Source organism: Esox lucius, chromosome 11 (genome assembly GCF_011004845.1).
Source record: "Esox lucius isolate fEsoLuc1 chromosome 11, fEsoLuc1.pri, whole genome shotgun sequence".
NCBI classification, from domain to species: domain Eukaryota; kingdom Metazoa; phylum Chordata; class Actinopteri; order Esociformes; family Esocidae; genus Esox; species Esox lucius.
The window spans coordinates 2,848,587-2,867,901 of NC_047579.1; the positions used below are offsets into that span (position 1 = coordinate 2,848,587).

General features: G+C 40.6%; 1 protein-coding gene across 2 annotated transcripts in view; it reads right to left on the reverse strand.

Moving 5' to 3' along the window:
- Nucleotides 1-19,315, reverse strand: part of pitpnbl (phosphatidylinositol transfer protein, beta, like) — a 90,774-nt gene that overhangs the window by 2,617 nt on the left and 68,842 nt on the right. For both annotated transcript variants that reach the window (XM_010900998.4, XM_010900997.4), the window contains 2 exons: nt 19,198-19,305; nt 9,043-9,165 (listed from right to left, as the gene is read on the reverse strand). In XM_010900998.4, the coding sequence (XP_010899300.1) occupies nt 9,043-9,165; nt 19,198-19,305 (231 nt within the window). The remainder of the gene's footprint in view (nt 1-9,042; nt 9,166-19,197; nt 19,306-19,315) is intronic.

Sequence of the window (19,315 nt, forward strand, 5' to 3'; positions counted from 1 at the left end):
ACCACACAGATAATGCATTCAGATATGCTGGTAGTTTCTGCAGGAGAGTGTTGTAAATAAAATACATGTCCTTAAGCAGAGAGGCTTATGTTACTATCTGAAAAAAATTGGTTGTCTGGACTTAACTGAATGAAGATACAGAACTCAGGTTATTTTGTCCAAAGAATAAAAAAACATTGAATTCATTCAACATTTACATGGCCCATATTATGAAAATAACAATAACATAAATCAGGTATGGTTGGTAACAAGGAAAGGCCTCCTCATGGAGACAACTTCCAACATGTTCTCTCAGGCCCAGAACATAGGATGCTTGAACCAATAGCATGAGCCACGCCATGTAGCTGCGTACACACAGGGCCATAGCTAGAGGATCCGGGGCCCCCTGAAAAAATATTGATGTGGGCCCCCCACCACCCTAAACCAATATATTGTATGCGTACTCATATATTGTATGCGTACTCATATATTGTATGCGTACTCATATATTGTATGCGTACTGTACAATATATGACCATGGAGGCCCACATGTAACTTTATAGGGTTTTCATACAAAATAACAAAGCAGATAAATAAATGTAAATCAAGATTTTAATGTACATCAGCAAAAGCAAAATACACGAATATAACATTAAATATAAAAGCAAATAGGCCTAAATAGCAAACACTAAAACAAAATTTCCCTCAAAAATGAGCATTGAAATAACTAAGAAAATAAGGCTATACGAATCATTATATGTATATCTCGGTTTGCTTGATCTTTAACCTTTGATGACCTTACACGTCACTTCACCTACGATAAACCAAAATCCCGTTGTCTGACCTTTTTGTTGGCAAAGTCACTGATTAGGTCTTTGAAGTCCTGATGTCTGCTTAACTGGCTTTCAACTGAAAGTCGGGCAAGGCTATTAAACCTCTCTTGAGTTTAGGTAGACCTGAGATAGTTTTTGACAAGTTTCAACTTGCTGAAAGCCCTTTCTGCACTAGAAACAGAGACGGGTAGAGTGCAGAAGATGCGCACTGCAACACACACTTCTCCAAAAATGCTCTGGAGCTGCATCTTGTAGACTGAATTCAGCAGGTCGGGAGGAGACTGACAGTCAGCAAATGTGGCATTATACACAGACTTAAGATGCCTTACTTCATTCTCAAAGCCTACTGTGAGATCCTCATTATATTTGCTCACTAATGAGTGTCTTTTAACTTTAAGATTGCTGAAAACTCTTCATATGTATTTGCAGTGGTTTGAAAGCGGGTTTCCAAGGCAGAGATTATATTATCCAATGCGACAAGGAACGCATTGTTCCGAAACTAAATTTCTTCTGTCTCCTGTTGGTTGGCATCCTCTGAACTCTGACTCTCATCTGCAAACTTCTTTCTCCTTCTCTTGTGGCGGACTGGAAACCCCCTGGGCACATCCATAGCTTCTGCAATGAGGGAAGCTTCTGCAAAAAGATTATCCCACGAGTTTCGCAAAACTCCCATCTCTTCTTTCAGTGCTTGTATGTTGTTTATTTCAACTTCCACAGAAATTTTCCCTGATTGCAGAATTAGGTTTCTGTCTTCAATAGACTGCAGGATTTTCTTCCATACAGTGAGAAGAACGATGGCTTTAAAGGACATGAAGTACTGTTTTAGACTACTGGCCTCTGACCTAGCTTCATTTGTTAAACTGCACTTAGCACAGATGGTGTCCAGAGCTTCTAAAATTGACGGCAAGTGGTTTGCAACAGGTTTAACTGCAGCTATGCGTGCACTCAACCTGGTCTCTGACAAACGTTGAAGGGAGCAGCCAGTCTGGCTTTTAAGGATTGCCCACTGCTCAGGACTTGCACTAAAGAGATTGTATAGGCGGTTCAAAGAGCCAAAAAATGTGGACACCTCAGGACATGACTCTGCTGCTTGTACACCAGCAAGATTCAGAGAGTGTGTGGCACAGGGGGAGTATGTAGCAAGAGGGTTTATTTTCTTTATTTCAGCCTGAACCCCTTTCACTTTGCCGGACATATTTGCCCCATTGTCAAATCCTTGTCCCCTGCAATCTGAAATATCAATGCAATGCTCCTCCAAAGTCTTCAATATCATTTCTGATATTTCGCGCCCAGTCTTTCCGTTGAAAGCCTTGAAGTGTAAAAAACGCTCAATTATCTCCCACTGATCATTCTCTTTCTTTGCTACATATCTTAACATTCTGCTCCATGTGAGAAATGTCAGGAGTTGCATCACATATCACAGAATAATAAATTGCATGCTCCATTTCCTTCAATATTTCTTTCAAGACCTTTTCTCCACAGATCTCAATAAATTCATTTTGTGATTCTGGACTAAGGTAATGTGTCATTCTTGCACCTGTCTTACTATCTGACACTTTTTGCAAATGATCACTGAGCAGAGGATCATAATGAGCTAACAGTTCTAATGTGCCAAGGAAGTTACCATTGTGAACATCACCTAAATTGTCAGTGGTCCCTCTGAATGGCAAGTTTCTCAATGCCAAAAAAAGTGTGACATCTAATATTCTTTTAAGAATTGCTTTGTTTTTTTCAACTTCCAGTTGTATTTGTTTTTGCAAGCTGCTATCTATTCCTTTTGCTTCTTTTATAGAATATTTCTGATTTTTCCATTTGAGGTAGCATGCTTTGTGTGCCTTACTTGCTTCATGGTCAGGGAATTTGTTGTACATTCTCCGCCATTTTAGATCTACTGTTTTGTACCCTTCTTTAGTGTTTAAGCGCACTAGATGTTTTTCTGAGGTTATCCTGTGAAAAGAGCATGCATGGCACACAATACAATGAATGCATGCTTGGACTGTACGTCAGCCAGTCTCTCATCTGTTTTTCTCGCCCATTTGCTGACTTACTGGAGATACTCTTGCCTTCTGAATCCTTGGGCATAATAGTTTTCAGGTCTGTCTGACTGGTAGTGGCTAGCTTTCTAACAATCCACTCACGTTCACGATCTGTTAACCTCTCTGGCCATAATCCTGGATCAGTTGTCAAAAAATCTCTTTCACTCTCGCCTTCATTTCTCCCTGTGCTTGGTGACTTTGGGCTGTCTGTGACTGTGTCCTGACTGGTGCTGCTTTCAGCTTCTTCACTTTGACCTTCACTAACTGATGTTGGCCTACTGTCATGCATTTGCTGGGTTGAGGAACCTGGCTCTGTAGACAACAAATACCATAACTTAGTCTTAGATAATCCAATTCAGTTCAGTTAGTTCAGTTAAAATAGATGATAAGTAAATAATAAATATAAATTATAAAGTTATTCCTGACAAGTTAATGTACCCAATGAGTACCTAAAAATTCTATAAAATTACAACTAATAAAAATGAATAAAAAGCTTGAAGTGGAGTGAGATGTAAGGTCATCAAAGGTTATAGATAAAAAAAATAAGAAAACCATTTTTTTAAAAAGGAACAGCAAAAAAATTTGCAGTGCAGTATGTTGTATTTGTGTTTCTTGATGTAATAAACACATCATTAGCCGGCAGGTCATATGCATAATGCAATGCGTTGTGTCTCGTGTACATTTTTGAACTATTTACAATAGTGAAAAAGACAGGGATTTTGACCGCGTAGCCTAATCATTCAGCCGGTTGTCGTGCCGCTCGGCAGCAGGCTATAAGATGATAGTTTTCTTATTCACAGCAAAATAACAATACAATACACTAACCTGTGTTAAAGAACGTCTTTATCGACTGGCATCCAACAACTCTCCTGGCCTCCCTCTCCTTCTTTTCGTGGCGTTTCTGATAACCTCAATTTATATTTTCTTTTTCCCAACATTTTTCATTCAGTCAGTTCCACCAGTTTAATGTCTTCAGGCAATGCGCCCCTCGACTATGATTGGTTTTCTTCACAAGCTGGGGCGGGCTATTTATTAATAACTAATAAATAGATCGGACTAAACCATTTTTAGGGAGGTAAGAGAAGCAGATATTTGGAAAAAATATTAAACCAAATTGCATGTTTTTGTGGTTTTCATTTCAAATCTCAGGCATAAAATATATAAATATTAATGCATTAGTGGCCTATAGTATAACTGCTGGATGTTGTGGGGGCCCCTGGCAGCGGGGGCCCCTAAAATTGTCACCACCTTTCACCCCATCAGCGACGGCCCTGCGTACACATCATTCAATTAGTGCAGTTCCTAACCTGTAATGACAACCGTGGGAGAAGAAATACCTACATCGAACAAACCAATTAGACAATTAAATTGTATACTCCCATTAATGGATGCACCAATCAGCATTTCAATGTCAGCATTGTCTAACAAGCATTGTCTAACAATTTGTACGAACGCAATATTCTGACTAATGTCACGGAAGTAGTGTGATATAAACATTTTTCAGACAAAACACAAACTATGGCGGACAAAAATGTAATAATTATAATGCTGCAAAATCCTGTTTAAATGCCCACAAATGAGCAACTGTTGGTGGAGCTAGTGGATTAGCCTATGAGTGGCTAAAGACCACCCACTTACATTGATTGACATATGCTCAGTCATAGGTGTGTGAAAAGAGAACCTGAATTAAAGAATTGATACGTTTGGGGCATGTCTAAGCTCTTCTGGTAGTTTATTCCAGTTGTGTGCAGCATAACTACTAAACGCAGCTTCGCCATGTTTAGTTTGGACTCTGCTAGCTAACCTGTGTCCATGGATCTAAAAGCCCTGCTCGATTTATATTCTTCAAACATATCAGAGATGTATTTGGGACCTAAACCATTCAGTGATTTATAAACTAAAAGCACCACTTTAAAATCTATTCTGTAACTGATTGGAAGCCAGTGGAAAGATTTAAGAACCGGAGTGTTGTGCTTTGTTCTCTTGGTCCTGGTTAACATTCTAGCAACAGCATTCTAAATGAGCTGCATCTGTTTTACAGTCTTTTTGGGGATTCCAGTTACAGTAATCAACCCTACTAGAAGAATTAAAAGCATGGATGAGTTTTCCTGGTCTTCTTGGGACACCAAGATTCTGGCAATATTTTTAAGATTAATTAATAATACATATATTGGGGGAGAACAAGTATTTGATACACTGCCGATTTTGCAGGTTTCCCACTTACAAAGCATGTAGAGTCTGTAATTTTTATCATAGGTACTCTTCAAATGTGAGTGACGGAATCTAAAAAAAAAATCCAGAAAATCACATTGTATGATTATTAAGTAATTTATTTGCATTTTATTGCAATAAGTATTTAATCACCTACCAACCTGTAAGAATTCCGGCTCTCACAGACCTGTTCGTTTTTCTTTAAGAAGCCCTCCTGTTCTCCACTAATTACCTGTATTAACTGCACCTGTTTGAACTCGTTACCTGTATAAAAGACGCCTGTCCACACACTCAATCAAATAGACTCCAACGTCTCCACAATGGCCAAGACCAGAGAGCTGTGTAAGGACATCAGGGATAAACTGTAGACCTGCACAAGGTCTACATTGAAGTGTACCTATGATAAAAATGACAGACCTCTACATACTTTGTAAGCAGGAAAACTTGCAAAATCGGCAGTGTATCAAATAGTTGTTCGTCTCTCCTCGCAGGCGATTTGTAGTACACATTATGAATTATTCCGTATGCTAACTAAAACCTTCAGTATCTACATTATCGTAAGCCTGAAATAAAACAGTTTACGGTTATGTTATGACTGTTTCTGGCATGGAATCTTCAGTCTCGCTACCAATTGCTCAATTCTTATGATTATTCCTAGGAAGTCAGTAGATGCTAAGCCTATTTCTCGAGAAGGCAACATTTTCTATTGTGGGCCTGATGAACTAGGCTTGACTGGTTTCTTGTTTTAAAACCTCTATAATTACCTCTGGTAATGACCGTATCATAGTACACTGCTCAAAGGAAATATATTAAAGATCAAAATCTTTACAGTACATTGAGTAATAATGCAAAGTAAAAAAAGGTGATGTTCACCATAGCAATCTTATTAAAACAATGCCTTTCTCCATTCCGGTCATGAGAAATAAAGAGTGTAGCACCCTGCATCTGAAAATTGGGCTACTTAATTTTAGATCCCTTGCTCCAACGGCAATTATACACTGCTCAAAAAAATGAAGGGAACATGTAAAATTACACATCGGGTCTCAATGAAGGACATATATTAAAGATCAAAATATTTACTGTACAATGTGTAATTCATTGAGAACAAAATAATGTAACAACAGTTAATGGAAACCAAAATCACCCAATGATTGAGGGATGGATTCAAATTCACACCGAAAATCAAAGTAAACAATTAAAATCACAGGCTTAAACCAACTTGCGTGAATTTCATTACGGCAACTCATAATGTGACTCATTAGTGTGTATGGCCCCCACACGCCTGTATGCACTCCCAACAATGTCTGGGCATGCTCCTGATGAGACGGCTGACTCTGTCCTGGGCAATCTCTTCCCAGACCTGGCTCAGGGCATCAGTGAGCTCCTGGACAGTCTGTGGTGCTACTTGGCGGCGGCGGCTACACCCAACGTAATGTTCCAGAGGCTCTCAACTGGATTCACGCTGGGGAGCGTGAGGGCCAGTCAATGGCATCAATGCCTTCGTCATCCAGGAGGTGCCTACAGACTCTGGCCACATGAGGCCAGGCATTGTCCTGCACCAGGAGGATACCAGGGCCTACTGCACGTAAGTTCTGACGATGGGTCTGAATATTTCATCCTGGTACCTAACAGCAGTCAGCTACTATTGGCTGGTATGTGGAGGTCTGTGCAACCCTTCAAGGATGTGCCCCCCCAGACCATCACTGCATTATTGCCTGGTACGGCAACTGCTCCGCTGCAGACTGCAAGTTCCTCCAGAGGATGGTAAAGTCCACGGAGCGCGTGGACTGCCATCTCCCCTCCATGCAAAGCATCTATCATACACTATGCCTTAGTAAAGCACAGAACATCAAAAACCAAAGCCAACCAGGCTATGGTCTGTTCACATTGCTGCTGGTAGACGCTACCGGAACATTGGGGGGAAGCAATTCCAGACTCACAGACAGTTTTTTCCTTCAGGCCGTTAGGCTTCTCAACCAGCAACACTGATCTATGATCATTCTGTATCATTCTGTCTTTCCAAGTTGTTAGAAATCAGCTGTTTCGTATAGTGGTTGAAATAAGGATCACATCCCCGGTCATCAAGGTAGAGAGCAATTCATTTATTTATTGCAGCATTTGATATAAATGTCTATTGTTCTATTGTCTAAATGTCTATAAGTCTATTGTTCATGATGTTAGACTCGGTCTTCATACTCGGTCTTACAAACCCAATCTCAAAGAAACATCCGGTCATACTTTTACTTTTACCCAAACTGGAATACACATCCCAGTACTGTAAACCCCTTGGCTGATTACTGTCGCGCTTTGAATAAATGTGACTTCCTGTGTCTGTTGGAAAATAAACATAAAATAGACTTCAGCAATGTACATTCAATGTACATAGAATATTCTCTTGTATATGCCATTCATAGACATATTACACTCATATTGTACCTATAATATTCAATACGTCTACCCATATGGTTTATATTTCCTATCATAATGTATGCTAGTTTACATTGCTATGTATATTCTGTGTTATTCTGAGCATTTGATAAATAATCTTTTTCAAAATAATGGAGGGGGGGGGGGTTATTTTGTTATTTTGACCAATTGTTATTTTCTAAAAAAAATACTCTAAATAACAATATTTTTATTTAGAATAAAACAAAACTGTTCATTTTACTCAAACGCAAACCTATGAACAGTAAAACCAGAGAAACTGATAATTTTGCTGATAATGGTCTCTTAATTTTTTCCAGAGCTGTATATATAGTATCCATGACTGACTGTAAACGACTTTTGTCATTTACAGTCCCTCAGTAAAAAGATAAAATCTAATATCAAATAAAACCAATATCCAATAAAACTCAAACTTATTTGAAGTGAATGGTTAACAGCTACACACTTTTTAAACAATAAAAATAATACAATATAATGACACAAAGGAGTAGGCCAAATTGACTAAAGGCCTTTATAAAAGGGCTGGTTGAGGATTCACACCTCAAGAAATTTCACGTTATTGCAGTTTCATAGAAACCTGTCATTCGTGTCATTTCAATCACGGCCTGCAAACAAAAGTCTCATTTAATCAAAGTCAGTTGGCCAAACCATGCTCTTAACCTCTTGTTTAAGGTTTACTTAACTGAAACCTGTTTAACTGAAAAACTTGAGCAACTTCATCCGTTCTGTTTGAAATCATGTAGGCATGAAATAAATACCAAAGCATGATCACACTCCCTGTTTTCCAATAGAACTTTTGCTATGTAGAATATGACTTCATCCCGGAAAACAGGATGCTCCTACATTCTAGTCCAGTGGTGGGGTTTCCTTAAAAGTAGGGAAGAGTAAGATAATGGCCCATGCTGGAGCTTTTGCCAGTCAGGGTTCTAACTGGTCTTGAATTTTGATAGTTCCTTTGTGGTTCCTCTTTGTGAAAAGTTGTGACATATACCGCCTTTGGAGGGTTGGGTAATTAAAGGCTTTAGTTCTCTAGATTGGCCTGGAACGGGCAACATTCATAAGAGGTAACATTTGCAGGGAGTTGAATACATTCTCAAGTCAGCAATTAAAAAACAAATATTTTTTTACAAATGCAAACCTTCTCATCAAACCTGGCACACGAGCCAGTCATCAGCTCCAGTAAAGGCTTGAATCCAGACAGTAGTTGTTAGCCTGCTGCCGGAAAAGAGTGCCTCAAAATTTGGACTCTAAATTGGAACACCCTTGATGCCTATGGAAATGTCCAGATATAAGCAGTGGTTCCTGATCCTTTTCAGTAACTATCACCAAGTTAATTTTGACCTGCACTGAGTAACCCCATGTGTGATTCTTACCAGCACCTATTGTCCCATTAGTCTTCTGAAGTATCCCCTTTGAATAGGAGAATTACCCGCAGGGGTCCTGGTTTGGAGCCGCTGGTCTAAAGCACCCCTCAAACATTGAATAATTAAAAGAGTAAAGTGAGATAAATTGCCAGTAAAAATATGCAGTAATCTTACCTGGTCCAGCTCTCTTTGTGTCTCCTCCTCCATTCGGCGGATGTCATCCATGGTCAGGTCCACCCACCGATCTAGCCAGCAGAACAGCTGCCGATGAAAGTTAGTGAAGAGGCGCTTCTCTTGCTGTTCCAGAAGCGGATGATTGAAGGGCCAAATAGAGGATGTGGGTATGGTGAGAGAGAGAGAGAGGGGATATTTTGCTATGACATTTTTTTCATTGCACTGAGCTATGCATTGAGCTAAAATAAGTTATGTGAATTGTGATAAGAAAGCTATGTGTAAAAAAAAAAATCTTAGCGCTACATATATATATTTTCCAGCATACTAAAAGTCACAAAATATTTATCTAAGGTAACAGAAGTGCCCAATAGAGCCGTAAACACAGACAAAATAATATACTATGAATACTTTGAATATAAGCAATAATTGTGCTAGATAATTACAACCTTAACTTTCTCAGTTAAACTGGCTGTCATTCAGTGTTGTATGAAACAAATACATACAAGAAAGGAAAACTGGGTAAGCTTAGTTTAGCTAGGTTATGAGTAGAAGTGATTGTGGTTAGCGAGGGAGCGGGCATTACAGCGGCTATTAATTGACTTCAATTGTATTTGCAAGCTGTATTAGTTGTGGCATGTCTGGAATCTATGTAATAATGTAGCATTCTAATTGTATTATGAAGGTATGTTTCACTGATGGTTAAATGTGCCTAGACAATGAGAACAATAGGATCATCTGTGTTTAGATTCTCTCTTTCAATAAGTCACATTCTGATAGCCTCAGGAATGTGAAATGTTTATGTTGATCATCTGGCATGGGGGTTTGAGATGCAATCTGTGCTAGGTAGACACACCCTTATCAGCTTGTAACCAGCTGCACAGGGAGAAAGTTTGAAACATTAATTGAAAAGGAGAACACAACATTATTCCAATAAATACAGATTTTTCCCCCCCTTGATTTGTATGAGTTTTCTATTATTTAATCACTATAGGTAAAATTCAAACCCCCGGTAAATTCTATCACTTGGATGAGAATAATGGTGGGGAATTAATCCTTGTCAGCCAGCATTTGTCAGTGGGGTGAACATGGACGATGCGTTCAACATGGGCATGCACTTCATCCTACAAGACCTTGACAATGCAGAGCAGAATTTAACATATTATATAAAAAGATCACCGCAATAACATAGGATAACAAATAATTTAGCCTGCTAATACTGTTGCCCTAAAGCTAACGTTGATAGCAGCTATAACCTATGCATTAGTTGAATGGACTGGGTCCATACATTACCAATAACAAAAATGTTAAGTAATGAAATTTTGCAAACATGATACCTGGCTATATAAATGAAAGACATTATGTCGTTATGACATGTTTTTTGGGGGGAGACAGTTGCCATCCATCATGCTAGCATTTTTTTCTGGCCATTTTTCCCGGTTAAAACAAGATTTTGACGGCTATATATTTGTTAGGGGAGAACATTGTTTACATCCATTAGCTAGCAAGATTTTTAGTGAAGTGGATTTTGCCAATAACAAAAAAAAATTATATCTCAAATATAAAAGCTTTCACATCTTTTTTTCAGTATTTAATATAATTGTTTGTGGCAGCATTCACAGCTTTGAGTATTCCTGGGTATGTCTCTACCAGCTTTGCACATCTGGATTCTTCCTTGCAGATCATCTTAAAAAACTAAATGCATTAGCATCTTTTTATAACCTTACCCAGACCTATGCCTCTCGGAGGTATAATGACAGTTCCAGGCAGCTGCTGACAGTTCCTTGGTTTTGCTCAGACAAGCACTGCAAAATGCGGGACATGATATAGACACGTGTTCCTTTCTAAATCATATCCAATCAATTGAATTTGCCAGGGGTGTTGTCCAAAAGATCTAGAGACATCGCAAGGATTATCAAAGAACGCAGGATGCATCTGAGCTTTATTTGAAGTGTCATGGCAAAGCATCTGAATACATGCAATATTTCAGCTTTCAATAAATGGGCACAAGTGTGTAAAAACGCATTTTTGATTTGTCAATATGACACACTGTGTAGATTTTGTAAACACTTTTATTCACAGTATGAAATTACCAAATGTTTCAAAAGTTTTTAATGAATAAAGAGATTTAAGTTGTCAAGCAGAAGTTTCTAAACCATTATAAAGGTTTCTACTCCGGCAGTCTGAGGGCAGTTAATGTCCTTATGTTGTGTTCATCAGACACAAATTAGTTTATACACCACTGCTATGACACTTGACATTGAGCCTTAGTCAGTGATATGACCAATAACCTGAAGTATAGTGAAGCATGGTGGTGGCAGCATAATGCTGTGGGGATGTTTTTCAGCAGCAGGGAATAGGAAACTAGTTAGGGTCGAGGTAAACGTATGATCTCTGTAATTGCAAACAAAGGTTTCTGTACCAAATATTAAGTTCTGCTTTTCTGATGTATCAAATACTTATGTCATGCAATAAAATTCTAATTAATTACTTAAAAATCATACAATGTGATTTTCTGGATTTTTGTTTTAGTCCAGATCTGGAACAGCATTCTTTGGACAGATGAAACTAAGATAAGCCTGCACCAGAATGATGGGAAGAAAAACGTATGGAGAAGGCTCAGCATGGCTCATGATCTGAAGCATACCACATCAACTGCTTGAGTCAATTGTGCAATTACTTTTGGTACCTTGAAAAGGCTACATATTAAAGAGCAGTAATGCCTAAACATTTCCTCCTATTTGGATGTAAATAGTCTCATCCCTGTAGCCTCGCCATGAGATAGAATGCAGGTCTGGTGACGATCTGGCGACAGACTGTTAGCCAGCCTGCTAGCATAGTGGAGTCTGTTGATAGCATATCAAGATTTGCTAGCACAGTTTTCTCCATTGAGACTGACTTGACCTTGGTCATGCAAAGTTAAAAAAGGTGGTGTTCACCACAGCAATCTTATTAAAATAATGCCTTTCTCCATTCCGGTCATGCAGAAAAAAAGTGTAACACCCTGCATCTGAAAATGGGGCTACTTAATGTTAGATCCTTTACTCCAATGGCAATTAAACACTACTCAAAAAAATTAAGGGAACACATTAAATCACACATCAGGTCGTGATAAAGGAAATATATTAAAGATCAAAATCTTTACTGTACAATGTGTAATTAATTGATAACAAAATGACGTAACAACAGTCAATGGAAACCAAAATCACCCACCGACTGAGGGCTGGATTCAAAATCACACCAAAAATCTAAGTAAACTATTGAAATCACAGGCTGTTCCTACTTACGCCAATTTCAGCTTGCTAGCTAACGGTTCCTTCACTAGCTGGCAAACAATCTAACACAGAGATGACTCCAGTCAAGAGACTTAAATTAGATATACAGGCATGTTTTGTCTCTATGAGACATTACAAGATATAGCCAGCTAACTAACTAGGTTAATAGTCCATCTCTTGAAAAGATAGCTAACGTTAAATGCAGTTCCCTACACACAGGTAGTTGCATTTGACATTTCAACCTAATGTGGATCTTATAGATCAAACATCGCCATCAGGATCTGTAGGAATCAGTCGAGATCAAGCTGTTTGTTTCATATTCATTACTGCATTTTATCAGGATCAGATGGTGACTGTGACAGAGTTCCCAGTCACAGCAGGATCAGACATCCAGCGAGAAAATGCCAACCGTGGAGCTGAGGTGAAATGTTGATACATAGAAGTAGTCTATATAACTGGATATTTTAACCAAGATTATTTGTTATCACGTGTAGGCCATATCATGAGTGTTCATATTTATTAGCAGAACCAGAAGTATGTAGAGTCAACCAGTGTAATCAAGCCAGAGGGTTGTGGTGGACGTGGGAGATGAGGATGTGAAATTCAAGTACAGTGGGGAGAACAAGTATTTGATACACTGCCGATTTTGCAGGTTTTCCCACTTACAAAGCATGTAGAAGTCTGTAATTTTTATCATAGGTACTCTTCAAATGTGAGTGACGGAATCTAAAACAAAAATCCAGAAAATCACATTATGATTTTTAAGTAATTAATTTGCATTTTGTTGCATGACATAAGTATTTGATACATCAGAAAAGCAGAACTTAATATTTGGTACAGAAACCTTTGTTTGCAATTACAGAGATCATACGTTTCCTGTAGTTCTTGACCAGGTTTGCACACACTGCAGCAGGGATTTTGGCCCACTCCTCCATACAGACCTTCTCCAGATCCTTCAGGTTTCGGGGCTGTCGCTGAGCAATACTTTCAGCTCCCTCCAAAGATTTTCTATTGGGTTTAGGTTTGGAGACTGGCTAGGCCATTACAGGACCTTGAGATGCTTCTTACGGAGCCACTCCTTAGTTGCCCTGGCTGTGTGTTTCGGGTCGTTGTCATGCTGGAAGACCCAGCCACTACCCATCTTCAATGCTCTTACTGAGGGAAGGAGGTTGTTGGCCAAGATCTCGCAATACATGGCCCCATCCATCCTCCCCTCAATATGGTGCAGTCGTTCTGTCCCCTTTGCAGAAAAGCATCCCCAAAGAATGATGTTTCCACCTCCATGCTTCATGGTTGGGATGGTGTTCTTGGGGTTGTACTCATCCTTCTTCTTCCTCCAAACATGGCGAGTGGAGTTTAGACCACACATGACCTTCTCCCATTCCTCCTCTGGATCATCCAGATGGTCATTGGCAAACTTCAGACAGGGTTGGCAAACCTTGCGCGCCACAGGATTTTAATCCATGACGGCGTAGTGTGTTACTAATGGTTTTCTTTGAGACTGTGGTCCCAGCTCTCTTCAGGTCATTCACCAGGTCCTGCCGTGTAGTTCTGGGCCGATCCCTCACCTTCCTCATGATCATTGAAGCCCCACAAGGTGAGATCTTGCATGGAGCCCCAGACCGAGGGAGATTGACCGTCATCTTGAACTTCTTCCATTTTCTAATAATTTCACCAACAGTTGTTGCCTTCTCACCAAGCTGCTTGCCTATTGTCCTGTAGCACATCCCAGCCTTGTGCAGGTCTACAATTATATCACTGATGTCCTTACACAGCTCTCTGGTCTTGGCCATTGTGGAGAGGTTGGAGTCTGTTTGATTGAGTGTGTGGACAGGTGTCTATTATACAGGTAATGAGTTCAAACAGGTTCAGTTAATACAGGTAATGAGTGGAGAACAGGAGGGCTTCTTAAAAAAAAACGAACAGGTCTGTGAGAGCCGGAATTCTTACTGTTTGGTAGGTGATCAAATACTTATGTCATGCAACAAAATGCAAATTAATTATTTAAAAATCATTCAATGTGATTTTCTGGATTTTTGTTTAAGATTCTGTCTTAACATGCAAGTAGGAAAACTTGCAAAATTGGCAGTGTATCAAATACTTGCTCTCCCCACTGTACATTACTGGCAGAATGTGGATAATGTAGATCATATTATATCACCCACACACATTGAAATACAGAGGTCTGTGTACTCCTCACTAAGAGCACACATCCCAGACAATATCTTAACTACGTAATAGCAAATGAAATGGATGAAGGCAGTATTATTCATGTTTATTCAAGGAGAATTAAAGATGTTTTATCCACCAGTGGACACCATATGGCCAAAAGTATGTGGACACCCGCCCATCACACCTATATGACCATCACACCATCGGCATTTGTAAAAAAAGGTTTGTCCCCCTCACATTTGAAATAAAACCTACACCCCTGGGTCTGAGGATTAAATCCGTTGGCTAGAACGTGGAGTTCTGTGCGAACCTCCAAGGATGTGCCTAACCAGACAATCACTGACCCACCGCCAAACTGGTCATGCTGGAATATGTGGCAGGCAGCATAATGTTCACCCAGTTATCTCCAGACTCTTTCATGTCTGTCACATGCTCAGTGCGAATCTGCTCTCATTTGTGAAGAGAATGAGGCACCAAAGGCGGACCTGCCAATTTTGGTTTTCTCTGGTGAATGCCAATCAAGCTGCAAGGTGCTGGGCTGTGAGCACAGGTCCCACTAGAGGACGTCAGGCCCTCATGCCACCCTCATGGAGTCAGTTTCTGACAGTTTGGTTTCTGAAATTTAGTACAAATGTACAAAATGACAGTTACACAACACTCCAATTATTCAAAGATAAATCCATTAGAAATTAGTTTGTATAAGGTGAAATAAGAGACATCATCGACCAGTTTGTGAAGATCAAAGGATTACGCATGAATAGCCATACATAGGCCTAAAGCACGGTAGCTTGATAAACACAATGAATGTCAAAGGATGAATAACACATAGACTACAGCCTATTCATTGAAATAAAATTGATTCGCTCACCCGCTGGCATGGTTTCATCCTTCACCAGGTATGGCGAGCCATTGAGCATGTACTTTGTGGCGACGTCAGCAGGTAACCAAAATTTTATCCCAAACTTGTTGGTTATGTTGGCCATGTAATGGATAAAACTGCATCAAGCTTTTGTTGGGAACAGTTATGTTGTCTCCTTATCGCCCATTCATCCATTGACATCATTCATATTCATGAAATCAATGATTTACAGTAGCCTACATTAAAATGTATTTGTCGATTTGATGGGGGATATTATAACCCACACATTGAATGAGACTCGTATGTTCAAACGTTATCTTTCTGGCCCAAAGTCAGCACACAGCTTCAGAGCTTTGATGAATTCGACATAAATAAGAAGCTGAATCTTCAGTAAAATAAGCAAAGAAAATTCATAGACAGATGATAAGATGCTTGATGTTTTTTTTCTTTCCTAATGAAACACAGTAATGCGTAAGACATTTGTTGAATTGTTGAGGATTACATTTTTATTGTTTCATTAACAATTAATTATTGAACAGTAAAAAATATTGTTTGTATTTAATTCCCCCTAATAATTGTTGAGTGCAATACATTTGATAAATTACATACAAAGCTGAATCTTCTGAATCATCAGCAAAATTCCTAGATGACAGGCTATGTTTGATATATTGTTTCTCTCCTAATGAAAAACTGTAACATGTAATATATTTGTTGAATTGTTCAGGATATAGTTTGCCTTATGTTTCAATAACAATTAATTGAATAGTCAAGAATACTGTTTGTATTTCGTTTCGCTAATAATTATTTAGCATAATACATTTGATGAATTAGGCTACAGAAGGAGCTGAATCCAAAGTAAAATAATCAATGTAAATTTATAGAACATGATAGGATGTTAGATTTTTTATTAACTGAATTTACTGAAAAACAGTACCCTGTGATCCGTTTGGTGAATTCAAAAGTATGTAGAGTATGCCTATATCGTTTGTATTCTGTTTCAATAATAGCCTAATTCATTGATTGGGCAAGGAAATTAATTTTGTAAGTTACATTTAATTTGCATTCATCCATCCATCTTCTTCCGCTTATCCGGGGCCGGGTCGCGGTGGCAGCAGTCTAAGCAGGGATGCCCAGACTTCCCTCTCCCTAGACACTTCCTCTAGCTCTTCCGGGGGGACACTGAGGCGTTCCCAGGCCAGCCGGGAGACATAGGACATGCTGGAGGGACTAGGTCTTCCCCGGGGTTTCCTCCCGATGGGACCGGCCCGGAACACCTTCCCGGGAAGGCGTCCAGGAGGCATCCGGAACAGATGCCCAAGCCACCTCAGCTGACCCCTCTCGATGTGGAGGAGCAGCGGCTCTACTCTGAGCTCCTCCCAGGTGACCGAGCTTCTCACCCTATCTCTAAGGGATCGCCCAGCCACCCTGCAGAGAAAGCTCATTTCGGCCGCCTGTATCCGGGATTTTGTCATTTCGGTCATGACCCAAATCTCATGACCATAGGTGAGAGTAGGGACGTAGATTGGCCGGTAAATCGAGAGCTTCGCCTTACAGCTCAGCTCTTTCTTCACCACGACAGACCGATAAATCGACCGCATTACTGCAGAAGCTTCACCGATCCGTCTGTCAATCTCCCGTTCCATCCTTCCCTCACTCGTGAACAAGACCCCTAGATACTTAAACTCCTCCACTTGAGGCAGGAACTCTCCACCAACCTGAAGTGGGCAAGCCACCCTTTTCCGACTGAGGACCATGGCCTCGGATTTGGAGGTACTGATTTTCATCCCCACCGCTTCACACTCGGCTGCAAACCGTCCTAGTGCATGCTGAAGGTCCTGGTTTGAAGGGGCCAACACGACAACATCATCCGCAAAGAGCAGAGACGAAATTGTGTGGTCCCCAAACCTGACACCCTCCGGCCCCTCCGAGTCCAACATGCACTGGGAACAAGTCTGACTTACTGCCGGCAATGCGGACCAAGCTCCTGCTTCGGTCGTACAGGGACCTGACAGCCCTTAGCAGAGGACCCATGACCCCATACTCCCGAAGCACCCTCCACAGGATGCCGCGAGGGACACAGTCAAATGCCATAAAACACATGTGGATTGGTTGGGCAAACTCCCATGAACCCTCCAGCACCCTGTAGAGGGTATAGAGCTGGTCCAGTGTTCCACGGCCCGGACGAAAACCACACTGTTCCTCCTGAAGCCGAGGTTCTACTATCGGACTCAATATCTCCAGCCTCCCTCGGGATCCAGTCGAAGCTCTGCCGGAGGTGGGAGTTAAAGATCTCTCTGACAGGAGACTCGGCCAGACGTTCCCAGCAGACCCTTACAGTACGCTTGGGTCTGCCGAGTCTGTCCAGCTTCCACGGCTTGGGCTCTGGAACCACACTCCTTGAGACAGGATGGATTCTTCACCACTCTGGAGTTTCCCATGGTGAGAGGCGGCGGGCTGGTGTGGGTTTGCTTATAGCCCAGTCACAGTTTTATTATAGCCTAGTCACAGTTTTATGGACAAACTGTGACTAGCACAGAAGTCCAATAACTGAACACCGCTCGGGTTCAGATCAGAGGGGCCGTTCCTCCCAATCACGGCCCTCCAGGTGTCACTGTCGTTGCCCACGTGGGCGTGCCCCAGTCGGAGCACTTTCCAGCACCCTTCCCAGAGACTCCAAGAAGGTTGGGTACTCTGCACTGCCGTTCGGCCCGTAGGCACAAACAACAGTGAGAGACCTATCCCTGACCCGTAGGCGCAGGGAAACGACCCTCTCGTTCACCGGGTAAACTCCAAAACCAGGCGGCAGAGCTGGGGGGCTATAAGCAAACCCACACCAGCCCGCCGCCTCTCACCATGGGCAACTCCAGAGTGGTGAAGAGGCCATCCTCTCTCAAGGAGTGTGGTTCCAGAGCCCAAGACGTGCGTAGAGGTGATCCTGACTATCTCTAGTCGGAACCTCTCAAACTCACGCACAATCTCAGGCTCCTTCCCCGCCAGCGAGGTGACGTTCCACGTCCCTAGAACTAGTTTCCGTGTCCAAGGATCGGGTTGTCGAGGCCCCCACCTTCGAGTGCCGCCCGATCCTCTACGCACCGACCCCTTTCATTTGCATTTCATTTGTAAGTCAAATTCAATCAAGTCTCTGATATTCTATCTGGGAGTATCGCTCATTATTCAACTGACATTCATTCAATGATTAACACCTGGGTACCATTAGCGGCTGCCTGGTTACCAACGCCAAGTGGCGTGTGCTTTCGGCAGATTAAGTCAGAAAATGGGGTTAAAAAACCGGTAAATAGTCTCTAAATAGTTTTCTGATTGTAAGTTTAGAATTCTGACACATTTGCATATTCAATATGCATTAGCATATTTTAATGTACCAGTCATAGGCACTATTACACTTACATTAATATTTATAATATTTAATATTTCTTTCATGTTGTACATATACCCCTTTTCTCCACTCTTTGGGATTGCAGCTAGTTTACATTGTCATTTATATTTTTTCTATTTCAATTGTTTAGCTTTATATTTTACTTATTTCTTACTGCGTAGATATCGTGTGTCATGTCATAAGAATAACACTGTTATTTTGTGCATTTGACAATAAAATATACTTTGACAAGCTATTAAATGAAGGGGTTGACAAATTTATGCACACATTTTCTTATTAAATAATGGCCATCCTGTTTGTTTTAAAACATTCAACTAGCACAATAAATATGATTTTATCTTTAAAAAATGTAAATGACATCCAGTCTAACTTAGATGTGGCCTGGATGAGTATAAGAAGCACATTACCAGAGTATTTGGTCTTCTATAATGACAATAGAAGCTCTTCTAAGCTCTCACCTTATGAATAAAGTTCTCCATTCGTCCCTGCAGCCCCCACCAGCGGAAATGCACAGTTACAAGCTTATATGCAGTCATATAGGGACAATTACTGTTGTGGAGCTCCTTCTACATGGTA